This window comes from Helobdella robusta (genome assembly GCF_000326865.2).
Source record: "Helobdella robusta unplaced genomic scaffold HELROscaffold_59, whole genome shotgun sequence".
Classification (NCBI taxonomy): Eukaryota; Metazoa; Annelida; class Clitellata; order Rhynchobdellida; family Glossiphoniidae; genus Helobdella; species Helobdella robusta.
In genome coordinates, this window is record NW_008705322.1 from 585,703 (window position 1) to 600,194 (window position 14,492).

At 35.9% G+C, this 14,492-nt stretch overlaps 2 protein-coding genes across 2 annotated transcripts; both read right to left on the reverse strand.

The window, feature by feature from the left end:
• Window positions 1–2,771: 2,771 nt before the first annotated feature.
• HELRODRAFT_87558 (hypothetical protein) lies at window positions 2,772–5,963 on the reverse strand (the record flags this gene model as incomplete). The annotated part of the gene is made up of 4 exons (XM_009028826.1): window positions 2,772–2,889; window positions 3,101–3,192; window positions 4,415–4,476; window positions 5,660–5,963. Coding segments are annotated over 4 exons (576 nt in total), but the record flags the coding sequence as incomplete, so codon positions are not given.
• Window positions 5,964–7,872: 1,909 nt separating this feature from the next.
• On the reverse strand, window positions 7,873–13,801 carry HELRODRAFT_115102 (hypothetical protein). Its single transcript, XM_009028889.1, has 8 exons — window positions 13,534–13,801; window positions 12,379–12,544; window positions 12,121–12,189; window positions 11,763–11,914; window positions 11,408–11,468; window positions 11,118–11,197; window positions 9,251–9,478; window positions 7,873–8,853 (listed from the first exon to the last, which is right to left on the reverse strand). The coding sequence occupies exons 2-8, from the start codon at window positions 12,532–12,534 to the stop codon at window positions 8,340–8,342; spliced, it is 1,260 nt and encodes a 419-aa protein (XP_009027137.1). The 5' UTR covers window positions 12,535–12,544; window positions 13,534–13,801; the 3' UTR covers window positions 7,873–8,339.
• Between the last annotated feature and the right edge of the window lie 691 nt (window positions 13,802–14,492).

Here is a 14,492-nt window from a genome sequence, read left to right on the forward strand (position 1 = left end):
CCTGGAACACACCGGCTATTATTATTATTTTATGTTATTTGAAAATGTAATGCATAACAATTCGACGATGACCAACAACTAATACTTAAATATACCCAAGCATGTTCGCTAACAGACATGCAAACGTACGCACATGCATGCATAGATACATACAGACATACAGCTGTCATCATTGTCATCACATATTCATTATCTGGAACATCAATCGTCATCACTCCAGTTGTTGTTGTTATCATCATCATCACCTTCCTCCTCCTCCTCATCATCCTCCTCCAGCAACTTCCTCCTCATCTCGAAGGCCACCTCCATGATGGATTGCACATCCAGCCTCATGTTCACATTCGGACGCGCCTTCCTCTCTATCTTCTGCCGACACTCCTCCACTTTGCGCAGCTGAATGCCTGGTTTGGTGGTGGTAGTGGTGGCGATCACAACAGCACATAACAACCACAACGTCGCAACAACAAATGACACCAACAACACGTGACCTCACAACATCACATCAACACACAACATGAGATCAACACACAACATCACATCAGCACACAACATCACATCAATACACAACATCACATCAGCACACAACATCACATCAACACACAACATCACATCAACACACAACATCACATACACACACAACATCACATCAGCACACAACATCACATCAACACACAACATCACATAGAGGACTGACCTTCCCTGATGGCAGACAGAAGATCACAGCGAGTTTCCCTCAAAACTCCATTTGTTGCTTCACCATTGTTGTCAGCGTTGACATTAGCAACAGATGATTCAGAACCAGACGACAACAAGCTGATTTCTGAATTAAGGGACATCTCATCGGCCATCTTCGGATACAAGTGGTTGTTGTTTGTTGTTGTTTTTGATGCTGTCGTTGTTTTCAGAGTTGTCAGCAGTGTGGCGGCATCAACATCGACTGCTTGTAACTTCAAGACATCGTCGTCAAGACCAGCATCAGTTTTGTCGTCACCATCAACCTGCTCGTCATCGTTGTGGTTGTAGAGGCCTGCAGACGTGGGTGGCGAGGGAAAGGATGATGACAAGGAAGATGATGCCATCGAGGTGTCCATGGTCAGTTGGCAGGGATGTGTTGGGGGTGGTGGCGGAGGGATGGGTGGCAGGTCAGACATCTCGTCATCATCAACAGCACCACCTCCATCAACCTCATCACGAACAACGTCCATTATTGCTCCACTTTCTCCAGCAAGGACATCTTCGTGAAGGTCATCCACCAACAAGTAATCGTTGTCGACAGTTTTGTTCGACTTAAGAGCATCTTCGCGCCTGATGTACTGATCGTTCTCAGCAGCAACAGATTCCTCCTCGACAATCCTTCCATCACCTTCAACATCTCTCTTCATCGCAAGTGCCCTCCTATCAACTTCTTCCAAAATTGCTGCCACACGCACCTTCCTACCACCCCCCACCGCACTCAAATCTTTTTTATCAGCTACATTCAACTTCTTGTTGTCCAGCACATTAACAACCTCATTGTTGTTAGCTTCCTGGTTCAGGAACTGTGCAGCTTCATAGAGCTCGGGTGGCGTCGGTGGAGCTGGTGGTAGATTCGTCGGCTTCAACTTCTGCTTCTGTTTTGGAGACTTGATAGTTGTTGATGATGCGTTCAAAGGATTCGGGGATAGGTTGATTGACAATGTGGTGAAGGTGTTTATTGCTGGTTGTTTGACGTCATTAGTGGTAGATATTGTTACAGCTGAAATTGTTGATGTTGTTGTTGTAATGTTTACAGTTGAGGATGTCGTTGCAAGTTTTGTAGCAGCTGGAGCTTCATTCATTTCGTTCATCTGCTTCAACAAGGCCAGTGCATTTTCATACAAACTTTCCTGATCTTTCAGTTTATTATCTGATGATGATGCTGCTGCTGATGATTTGGCAATTGAATTTGACGAAGTGACGAGTGTTGAAACCATGGATTTTTGCGACAGATCCAAAATGTCAACGTCATTATTTGCGACAGTTGTTGTGGTTGTTGACTTGTTGTTGACCGTTTTAAACTTAACATTGTTAGGTTTTTCTGCTGCAGCTACAGCAGTAGGAGCAGCAGTGGTAGTGGTAATGGCAGATTTTGTTGAAGTGGTGGTCGTAGTGGTTGGGTGTTTTGTTGAAAACTTCATAGCAATATCTGATGCATTGGTTGCGGAGGATGAGATGCTGGTAGTAGTAATGGTAATGGAAGTAGTAGAAGTAGCAGGAGTTGTTGTGGTAGCCGAGGTGGAAGTTGTTATGGTAGTAGAAACATTAAGAATGTTGCCAGCTACAGAAGAAGTAACAGAAGTAGTAATAATTGTGCTTAATGATGTTGTAGTTGTGGTCGTTGGAGATTTAAGATCTTCTTTGCTTTTCAATTTTTCATTTTTCAATTTTGATTTTTTGTCTGGTGACTTGTCTCTTTCCTTCAGTTTATCAGCAGTTTTAGAATCAGATGTTTTTATTTTTATTTGTGAAGATGTAGTGGTGACAGTAGCTGCAGAAGTGAGGGTAGTAGTTGTTGTTGATTTGGTGGCAGCTGTAGAAGATATTTTACTTGCAGCAGCTGCAGCCACATTTTGTTTGTTGTTGCTGGTGCTGCTCACCTGCCTGTCTTTAGATTGCTGCTTATCCTTCATTTTGGACTTTTGAAGATTTTTCTCATTATTGACATTAGTAGATACAGAGGTGGTTGCAGATGTGGTAGTGGTAGTAGTGATTGTGACGGCAGGTGGTGTCGTGGCGGTGGCATTAGTAGTCTTCTTGTGCTTCTTGTGTCGTTTCATTTGAGTTTTGGATTCCTTTTGCATAGCCTGGCACCACAAATCAAAGAAGTAACTTGGGTCTGTGTAAAACTTCAAGCTGTCCTTCCCATCCGATCTTGAGGAGCAAAATTTGCATCATCAATAACTGAAGGAAGCAATAATCTTACCACTCGAACCACAATCAGGTAAACAACATTGTTCAACCTCTAACAGCAACAAGTCAACAACAACAACAACAATGACTACAACAACAACAGCAGACAGTAGCGTGAAGACAAGAATAAATGAATAAATAAATGAATGAATGAATGAATGAATGAATGAACCTGCATGTGTTGAGGAGCTGCAGAAGTGGTGGAGGGTCACATGCGCTGTACACGTACGATATGCATTGCGGTCTTGTGCTGTGCGTCACAATCTGCCATCATCATCATTGTAGTATTATCATCAGCATTGTATTATGTACCAACATCATCATCACCATCATCATCATCATCATCATCTGGCACTGATACAGCTTTTGATTTTTGATATAATTATTAATTTAAACAGTTTAGTTACACATAATTATTAAACCATTGGCAGATCAAATTTGCTTAGAGAAAACATTAGTATTTTTTAATTGATGCATCCCTTGTCAAATTTTTGGTATGAATTTAGTTTCAGTTAAATTTTACTAAATTATTTAGTTCCATTATTATTGTGATTGAGTCTCTTAGTGGAATGGAGCTTGGGTTGATTGAAATATGTTTGATTGTGAGCATGTATTCACCTTGAATCCACATTCAGACTCGTACAAATTCATCTATTAAATCCGATTTGGATACCATAAATTTTGATTTTCTGGATCTGTCCCATTCCTATCACCTATGCACCAAAAAGGTCAGTAAGTTAGATTCTGCTAAAGAGTGTCATCAGGTAGAAACAAATTTGAGTCATTTCAAACATGATCCTAGACAAATTTTGAAGTATTATTTCGGGACTGTTTATAAAAAAAAAATTTGGCTGAGATATCTTAAACAACTGACTATTATTGAATGATCAAAAATGATGCCATCGAAGGTTTGGCCATGTTTGTGGAATGAGTCAATATTGGCTATGATGTCAACTGCTTTGGAGGGACCAACCCAACTACTGTAAGAAGCAGTGGAAGAAGATCAGTGAAATTGACGAGTTCATGTAGTCGAGTTCATGTAAGGGCAGCAGTGATGAGCAGCAGGAGAACATAGAGCAACGTCCAGAACAATGCTTGCTAACCACAGGCACCTACGGCTGTGTAGTGGCTGAAGAAATGCTCATTGTAACAGGCCAATCAGGAAACAAGGATGTGTTCACTTGTATAGAAATATTAAGAAAAATAATTAGTAATTTGCCTGAATGCTTTTAAAAAAGTAAACAAAAGATGGACACCAAATCAATTACGCCATATTCATTATGCCCATACTAAAAAATAATAATAATAATAACAATGTTAGAGTTAATAATAATAATCATAAAATCATCCCAATCATCAAAGGGGCAAAACGATGCCTCACAGGCACTTGAACCAGGCAACTGCAGTGCAGATGCAGGCACTCCAACCTTTGAAGTCATCACTCTGCCCAATAAAAGAAAAATATTATCATGATACCAAAACAAACCTGCTGATCTTTCCATGTGGAAAACTTGAACGGCTTTCTGAGGTTGATATCATGTAGGGAGACTGAAGGGTGAAGAAAACAACTAATATTAATTTTAATGCAATGAAGTTGAAAAAACAAATTGTGCCTAAATAATTAAATAAATTATTTTTGCAACTATTTATTTCATAACATTTTAATATGTGATGATAATAAATTATATGAATTTATTGGGACAATCTTGTAAAATTTAATAAATTTTTTGGTACTATTTGCCTTTTCTCTTTATTTAATAATTGTTTTGTATATTTTAATTGGCGCTAAATTATTGTTTATCACAAGTTTCGTAGCCTAGACTAACTTTGATTCTGGCATGTCTCTTTCTTCCCAGATTAATGGTGTTGCTTTAAGTTTTGCCTTTCCTTAACAATCCTACTTTTCTCATTCTTGTTACTACTTTAGTTTTATCTAGGATTGATTATTGTAACTGGTGTTCCTGATTCTACACTTTATCCTTTATAGTTAAGCTTTTAACTCTACTGCTCGCCTAGTTGCTCAGACCCCTTTCTTTTCTCATATATCTCCATATCTTATTCTCTTGCACTGGCTACCAATAAAATATAGAATAATTTTTTAAATTTGCACATTAATGTATAAGTCTGAATCTAAATTATTTCCTAAGTATTTATCAGATGTATTAATATTTATTGAACCTCAACACCCCGGTTTACTATTGTCTTCTTGTTCTTGCTTCTTCTTAACTCGTGTTAAACAATCTTTTGCTTGATCTGCCATTGCTTTTTCTGGTTGGTAACATATTTATTATTTATCTATGCTGTTACAAATTTAATTGACAATCAACATTCTTAGAAGGAACAGGAAATCACATGGGTCCATTTTAAGTCAGAGAGAATTAATATTTTTGTTCCTAATTCAGTTGTCGATGTTTTTATTTATGAAAGAGTAATAAGTCATGTTGGTAAGTTGTTAACTGTTTTTTAAATGAATTAAGATGAACAAGCCAAGCACTTATAATTCAAAAACATATAATCGTAAAAACAATATAAAAGATTAATACTCACACATGAAGATAGGCACATGCAAACAAACACATAATTATATGCACAAACCCAGGCATACATATGCATAAGTCCACGCATACATATGCACAAACACACACACACATATGCACAAACACATGCACACACATGCACAAACACACACATATTTGCATATAAACTAAGCACAGACAAAAGTGCAGAGAACCTTCTTCAACGATAGGGTTCAGTTGTCCAATCTCCTTCCTCAGCGACTCAACTTTCCTGTTGAGCTGCATGGTCCTCTCAAAAATGATCGTAGTCTCCCTCTGAAGTTCCCCAAACATATCCTGCACGTGAAGACTGAGACAACTCAACTGCCTCATCACGTCAATTAGGGATGTTACAGTTACCTGCTCCAACTCATTGTTCACTGACTGGTGTCTGGTTTTGTTGTTAGTTTGGATTAGTGAACCAGTCGTCAGCAAAGAGCCGATTTTAATAGGCTGGATCGTTCGCTTCACAAAAGGCATCTATCTCCTTACTTAAATGTTACTTTTATAATTTTATCGTTATTTTAATACTTTAATCTATTTATTTATTTTATTTCAATAGCTTTCCATGAAATTGTCAAAATTACTATTAACTTATTTTTATGATTACTTAATTTAATAAATTAATTATAATTGATTAAAAATTAAGTGAATTAAAACTCGAACAGCAACCAGCCATTTCTTGCAAAGGCAGTTTTATTTATTTATTTTTGAAACCACTGTCAAATTTATTAAACGAAATTTAAGCCAAACCCACATTGAACAATCACATTAGGATGCTAGTTTGGATGCAAGAATAAATAATTTTGCTCTGAAAACAGGGATGTGTGATGTATCGGTTAAGCTAACCGGTAAAGCTAGTTGGTACTCATCTTAGCCGTTCCGTTGTAAACCTTATCAAAATAGAAGAAAGAGGAAAAAACGTCCCACATGCATTGTATGATAAGGCAATACCAGCCATAAGCATGGCATAGCTACCTCTATATTTTCTAATCTTATTTTCTATTTTCTGGCCTCATCCATTTGTTTGAATCAATCAATCAACCAATCAATCAATCAATCAATCAATCAATCAATCAATCAATCAATCAATCAATCAATCAATCAATCAATCAATCAATCAATCAATCAATCAATCAATCAATCAATCAATCAATCAATCAATCAATCAATCAATCAATCAATCAATCAATCAATCAATCAATCAATCAATCAATCAATCAATCAATCAATCAATCAATCAATCAATCAATCAATCAATCAATCAATCAATCAATCAATCAATCAATCAATCAATCAATCAATCAATCAATCAATCAATCAATCAGCTTATAAAGCGCTATTTCCGCGATGTTCAACAGTGAATTTTGAAAACAGATGGGTCTTGAGATCCGCTCTGAACTTCGCAAGTGATGGAGAAGTAGTCAGAGAAGTAGGTAGAGAGTTCCAGAGAAAAGGACTAAAAAAAGCAAAAGCAGATTTGGCAAAAAAGTGTTTAACACGAGTTAAGAAAAAGCGAGAAGAAGAAGACGATCGTAAACCGGGGCGTTTAGGTTCAATTAATATATCTGATAAGTACTAAGGGAATAATTTAGATTGAGACTTATTACACAAGTGCGCAAATTTTAAAAATTATTCAATACTTTATAGGAAGCCAGTGCAAGAGAACAGGATATGGAGATATATGAGAAAAAAAAGGGGCACGAGCAACTAGACGAGCAGCAGAGTTAAAAGCTTTACTTAAAGTATAGAGTATAGAGTCAGGAAGACCATAGTAGAGCGAGTTACAATAATCAATCCTAGATAAGACCAACGAAGTAACAAGAAGGAGAAGAGTAGGATCATCAAGAAAAGGCAAAAGTTTTTTTTATTCTACGTAGATGAAAGTAAGAGCTTCTAGCAACGCTATTAATCTGAGAAGAGAGAGACATAGTAGAATCAAAGATAGAATAAATTAGAATGAATAAATTAGTGTCGGAACCCGGAAAATATTAAAATGAAAACTCCGAGCTAGCCATTCTCCTCGTGGTACAAATTAAATTAATCGTACTAAAGCTTTAGCTAAAAATTGACTGCGAGATGAGGTACGAATGGCGTAAAAATGATCCAGTTTGATTGATATTTGGGTTGGCATGTGAGTATGAGCGTGGATATGCTTGAGACGTGTGAGCGTGTTTTACTTTTGTTATTACTTGAACAATTTATGTTTTCATTTAATAAACTAATTTTCAGGGATTTTGGCTCATTGGTTGTACACCCGCGCTCATTAAATCTCTTATGTTGTTTTTTGATGTCATTCAACTTTAACATTGATAGCTAGATAAAAACGTACCCTACACGGTCCATCCAAATTGACAACGCAAATATTTTCGCAGACATTCCCGGCGTGTTCACCAATTGAAAAATTTTTTACCTCACCAATGTTATCACAAATTTTTTTTATTCTGTAAATCAAACTCTCAGACGCAGAGAAAGTAACAGCATGCAAGCTATAGAACGGATAAGATGCATTTAGTGGGAGTAAAATAAGATAATTTGAAGAAAATATTTGAAGACACGTCGAAAGAACGTAATACTTGGTATAGCGTAACGCCTTCGAGCAGCGACACGCCATATACGCAAATCTGAACCAGAACAGACACGGACACAGCGAGCGCGCGAACGCTGATGGACAGAACAAACGTAACGAAACAGTCTATTTATATTATGTTTTATTATTTGTCCTACGAACGGTAATGAAACAAAATATTAAGTATAAAAATAAACATATATACAGTTTACAAAAAGTTAAAAATTCAATCGTAGGTTCATAACAAGAACATGAATATTCGCAGTTCAAATTGTAACCAAAGAGAATCATCTGTTCACATCTCCAGAAGTCACAGCAGAAGCATTATCTTTGAGTTGCTCCTTACTTCCAGTATCTCTGTGTTCAAGGTTTGATCTTTTGTGATGATGAGATGGAGAGGGAGATGATGAATGCTTACGCTTCCTGCTCCTATGTTTGTTATGTCTTTTGTGATGAGTCGATTCTTCCTTCCCGCCATCTGCATGTCTCTCCCTGCTTCCTCGATCATTTTCTTCATTATTGTCTTTTGAGCTTTTGTGTTTTTTCTTGCTACTCTTGTGCTTGTGATGATGATGATGATGCTTGTGATGTTTATGCTTGTGGGAATGTTCATCCGAACTATGAGAACGATGACGTTTGCGATCTTTAGAACGATGTCGTGATCTGGAACGTGACATGCGTCGGTCTGCAGGCGACCTGTCTTTTGAGAATGTCTGTCTCTCTTTGTGCACACTGGGAAGGCTTGCCTCTCTAACACCAGTTTGTGGACTCTGCTTGGCTAATGATTTCATAGTTGATTCCCTGGTCAATTGAAATGAACTGTAATAAGCTTCTGTTAATGCTATACAAATTTAATGGCAGAATATTGTAAAACTTTAATTACCAAATGATAAATTAAACGGCCTCTTGATAATAAGCAAGCGATTATCAATATTATTTGGCCATGAAGTTGTAAAATAAGACATGAGCACAAACTGTCAGCAAATGTGAACAACCCAACAGAAACCAGCTTGGTGAATCAGTACTAGGTACAAGTAATGTAACATGTGTTTGGCAGTCAATACGATTTTTAAATCAAATATTCATAACATCTCATTAACATTTAAAGGTGATTAAGTCAAAATTGAACAAACAAATTACTGAAAGCAAGACATATTTGAAAAAAAAAGATAAAGATATATGCATTACTTGAACGTACCTGTCTGCCATCCTAGCCTGCCTCTCAGCCTCTCCAAATGAGACATCCTCCCTCACAGCACCTGCAGAGGCACCGGCGACATTCATCACTCCATCGCGTGGACCAGCTGTGTTGTGGTTCAGTCGAGCTTGCTTGGCCATGTGGTTTCGTCTCTCCTTGTGAAATGACAAACGATTCTCTATGTCCTTCTGAATCGGCACTGGAATGCGAGGAAACAGCGTTCCATACCTGATGGAGGCAGCAAGTAAAAGTGATTGTCAGATAGATAATTTGATGTTTGGTCCCTTGCAGGACGACCAATGAACAAAATATTGGGTTCATGATATTATTTAACACTTTAATATATAAATACGAATAAGTTACCAAATGCATAAGATATTTTAGTTGAAATATTCAATACTAAAGCAACATATGGAACAAACATTATCCTAATAAAACAACACATTCTCAAAGAAATATGTACAAGTGTCTGAAACTCTGCAGGCATTCGATGCTTTCAACATTTACTCATGTTTTGTACATCATTTTGCCACACTGCTAATTTTAGAGTTTAAAAAGCGGTTTTGCAATTAATCCTATTCTTGAACAAAATTTAAAAAACAATAAAAAAAAGTCTTCAAAATCATTTGGAAATATCTAAGCTGAGTTGACCAGTGTATGCTGACAGGCTCTTGTTTACTCAATGCCTGTTAACTGGAAAACAATGATGTTGGTAAAACTCAATGATTTATGAACACTCAAATACTGGGAATTTCATCCACTACTAATGTCCAATATATATTCTCAGAAACAAACAAAATTTGAGAAGCATCATAACTAAACACATCCATCTACAATTTGCTTACAATATTTAAGCCCTATATAATTAAATATTAGCAAATGAAACAAGGAACTGAAAAAACTAGCAAGTAAATCCACAATTTTGGAGTTTTAAAAAAAATCACACCCTGACTACATCTGCAAATATTGTATTCCTCCATAAATTATTCAATCAATCTTCGTTTTGCGTCCAGAGACCCGGTTTCCCAAGGTAGGACGTTGTTTTCTTTGCCATCAACTTTTTGCGCCAAACTAGATGATCAGTTGTATCCATTTCATTTAAATTTATAGCTTTCATGTCTTGCTCGATTGTTTGCGACCAGGACTTCTTTGGGACGTGTGCCAGGTACTTCAACATCTGCAAGAAAAGTTATGGCAATGTTTCCACTTCGTTTGACATGACCAAACCACCACAGACGGTGTTGCCGGCATTCGTTCTTTATATCATCTAAACCAGCACGATGCAGGATTTCGATATATTTGATGTGGTCCTTCAGACTAATTCGTTGCATCCATCGGAGCATTTTCATGTCGGTTTGTTGGAGTTGTTGTTCCAGTTTGGTTATCATTGGCCATGTTTCTGCACCATACAACAACACCAGACGTATCACAGATTTATAAAGTCTTGATAGTAGTGGTAGTGAAATGCCACGTGCATCAATATAGAGGCAAGGAGATGCCATTTATTCCAGGCTGCACGTATGCGTGCTCTAACGGCAGCTTCAGCTGTTCCAGTACAATCCAGAACATTTCCTAGATATTGAAACGATGTGACTTTCTCTATTTTAATAGCTTCAAAAACAGTGCTATTTCAAATTTTTTATGTAATTTAATGTAATGAATAATTTTATGTATTCCTCCATAGATAACAATACAGCAAATAATTATACTAATATTCAGACAGAAATTTTAAAGATGTAGAAATAATATTTTGTAAAAGTTGCATAAATATTTTTACAGTAGAAAGAAAAGATCAATTCAATGAAATAATGGACTGAAAAAGCTGATGACACATCAGTAAAATGATTAATACAGCAAACGAACTAACCAGTCAAGTTTCAAGAGGAGTTGTTCGCACATTTCTCCTATCGTCATGTTGTTTCCACCACCTGCTTTTGGATCAACTTCCTGTTGGCAAGCACAAATGAATAAATGCTTTATCGGGTTATAGATTAAAGTGTAATCCGTAAAAATTATCTTATTCACTTGTCGTACTTCAAAAGATTTTCAATTGACAATCCACACTAGTAAAACTAGCATAGCAATACAACGAATCATGCATTTTATTTTAAAATTAGTAATCTGAAAGTAAAGAGAAATAAAAGAAAACAGACAGACCTCATCATCATCCAAGTACGGCTCCAACCATTCCCAGAATGTGTTGGGAGGTTGTGTGTATCTGCAAATAAATATTCATAACTTATTCATCGTTCAATAGTTGCCAATCTCATTCACAAATGTCACCACACACACACACACACACACACACAAACAAACACGCATGCCCACACACACACAAACGCACACATATAAACACAGGTTATTCCACAACGTCCCCATCATATCAACATTTTGGAAGAAAAAACAATTTCAACTCTTGCCAAATGATAGTCAGCAACACCCATGCACCTACACACCCACACACATTCACACCTCCCTCCAAACATTTAGAACCTACTTTTAGTGTACTGACCTTATGTACATCAACCCCAATGCCCTGATGAACGATGAGTCAGTGTGCGTGCACAATCCAATAAGCTGCTTGCGAGTGAGTTTGAGAGTGTACAACTTGTAGAGTAGGCAGTAGGCACTTGAAACGATCCCTCCAGTACCCACACCACGAACCTGCATTTATAAAATGGGTTCACTCAGCAAATTCACAGTGATTACATTAAATAAACTATTGATGCTTATATTGACAGTAATTAAATACTAAATACTATCAGTAAAAAATAATTATTATAGCACAAGACAAAAAGTGGACTATTAAAAAAATACAACAAAAAACAACAAATGATAAGAATGGGTATCAAAAAAGAAATAGAACAAACCCCTCCGCACATCCCTGTTTGTCCTGCCAACTTACGACTTCCCTTCTCCCAAGGTTCCAGGTGATTCACCTAGTCAAATATTTTATAATAAAAAGGGTAATCATTTTTACAATTAACTTTAACTCGAATGACACTATTAAACCAATTCTGAGTATTTTTGATTAGCAAAGCATACTTATGACCATTTAGTAAAAACGAAATAAATAATTAAGAAATATAATGAAAAAAGTCTAAACTTGTTTCGCACCATGTACGTACCTTGTAGTAAATCTCATCAATAACCTTGTGGTAGGTCTTTAACTCGTACAAATGAACTTTGAAATACGGAGAGGCCTGTATGTTTGCCAGTACAAGTGAATTGAGGTTCATCGTCTTCTCATTGCCATGAATTGGTAATGCATTGCTCGGAGCCATGATATAAACTCTGAAAAAGCAAAACCGATTTGCTCAGATTTAACTTGTATATATCAATTTATTACTAATTAAAAAAATTTACATTCTTCAATAACATAATGGTCAATCTCTATTCCAACATTTTCACAGATGACACCAAAACTAAACAAGTCACTAGCAGATATAAACAAATCGTCTGTCATAAAAAATCAAATAGGATAAATCCTCATTTGCTATAAATATCACTGCTGAATTATTGAAAACTTACCAGACACATCAAATATGTCAATGGGAAATAAATCATATCTTTGGATAAAGATACAGGCTATAAAATATATGGATCTTTGCAAAACATTAGTACAAATATCATTTATAAAATTTTGATGTTAAATAAGATATATACAGAATATATTATATACGGCCTCTATAATATATCAATAGTTAAACTCTTAAAAATTCTTAAAAACAGACAGATTTTTGGTTCATTGAACAAAAATCTTTTAGAACAATTAATTAATTTAATTAATGTGTAGCGAACTGTTTATTACTTCAATGTTTTAAACTAAAGAATGATATTGCCATTCTGTCATGTAATAACCACAAGGTATTTATACTAATATTTTATATCTTTTCTATATCACATTTACCATAGTAAATTTCCATAAGATATAATTCGGATAGTTCAGTATTTTCTGCTGGCCACTTAGTAAAGGACTAAAATATCTAAAAGTCAAAAGATATGCTGCAGTATTTACTGTGGACAGCGGGAACATTGCCTCCTGTAATAAAATGCCCAACTCAATGGTTAAAGGCGCCTGGTCGTGCTATTGCAATGACTGGGTTCGAATACAAAGAGATCCCCGCCTATCATATGCAATGTGTATGATGCGTGGTTTGCATGCGTATTCATGTGCATGTGTTTGTCGTTGAAACCTCTGAAGCTAACGCAAAAGAGAGAAAGAGTAACCTTTAACCTTTTATTCTGAAGTAAAAATTAAATGTTTAAAAAATTAATAATACCTTCTTCTTTAGTTAGCTTTGCTTCCTCAGGTTACCCGCTGCTATTTCAAGATCAACTTCGTTGATTATTTAGTAATTAGTTATTCCTTTCCTTTTTTCGTGAAACTGATGATAAATAAGAAAAAATGAAAATAACAAAATTCAACTGAAATTTATTATTCAAAAATTTCCAGCTCCTAGTTGTTCGGATTTTGAACGAAACTAAACGAAAGACCGCATCAAATAATCTTCACAACACGACGGAAAGAAAGTAACTAACGCGTCACATACACACACATATGTATATATATATATAACGTTAAACAAACATGGACGTAGTATACAAAGAACTAATAATTTACGACGTACAAAGAATATAACTATTTAATACTTTTTTCTGTTTAAACGGAATGTACCAAGGGGAGGAATGTACCAAGAATGTACCTTCTTATGGGTTGAAGCAGGGATATGCAAAGAATCTCAATTTTTTCAACTTTTTTCAACAGTAATGTCTCCCCTTGCTCCAAACCACATAACTAGAATAATAGGACTAATCGATCAATTCGATCTATCGGTCGGGCTATTTGTCGTGCTTGGATTGTTGGCTTACGAAATTGCATGGATTTTAACGAGCAAGCTAAATGAAATATTTACTTGATTTAATATGTTTAAAACATTGTAGTAATTCTATTTAATTTTAATAATGATTAATAGAATTATGTATTATTAAATTATTTTTGTTAATTTGAATATAAAAATTGCTTTTGGTCCGGTGAAATCCGGTGGCTTACTGAAACCGAATGTTGGCTTAGTAGGATTGAACTATAGTCACCTTTTTTTTTACACTATTCGATCATGTTAAAAATTGGTTTGCTTATGAAATAAACGGCCTAAATAAATCAAAATTGTTATTTGAACAACTATCTTCATTATATTCAATGAATATTTTACATTCTGCTGGTGCTCATAAGAAACTGGCT

Coding starts and splice junctions, on each gene's coding strand:
- HELRODRAFT_115102 (XM_009028889.1), bottom strand. CDS start 12,534: ATGGCTCCGAGCAATGCATTACCAATTCATGGCAATGAGAAGACGATG. Junction 11,915..12,120: donor AAACAGGGATGTGCGGAGGG/GTTTGTTCTATT, acceptor TTATAAATGCAG/GTTCGTGGTGTGGGTACTGG. Junction 9,479..11,117: donor CTCCTCTTGAAACTTGACTG/GTTAGTTCGTTT, acceptor TGCCTCCATCAG/GTATGGAACGCTGTTTCCTC.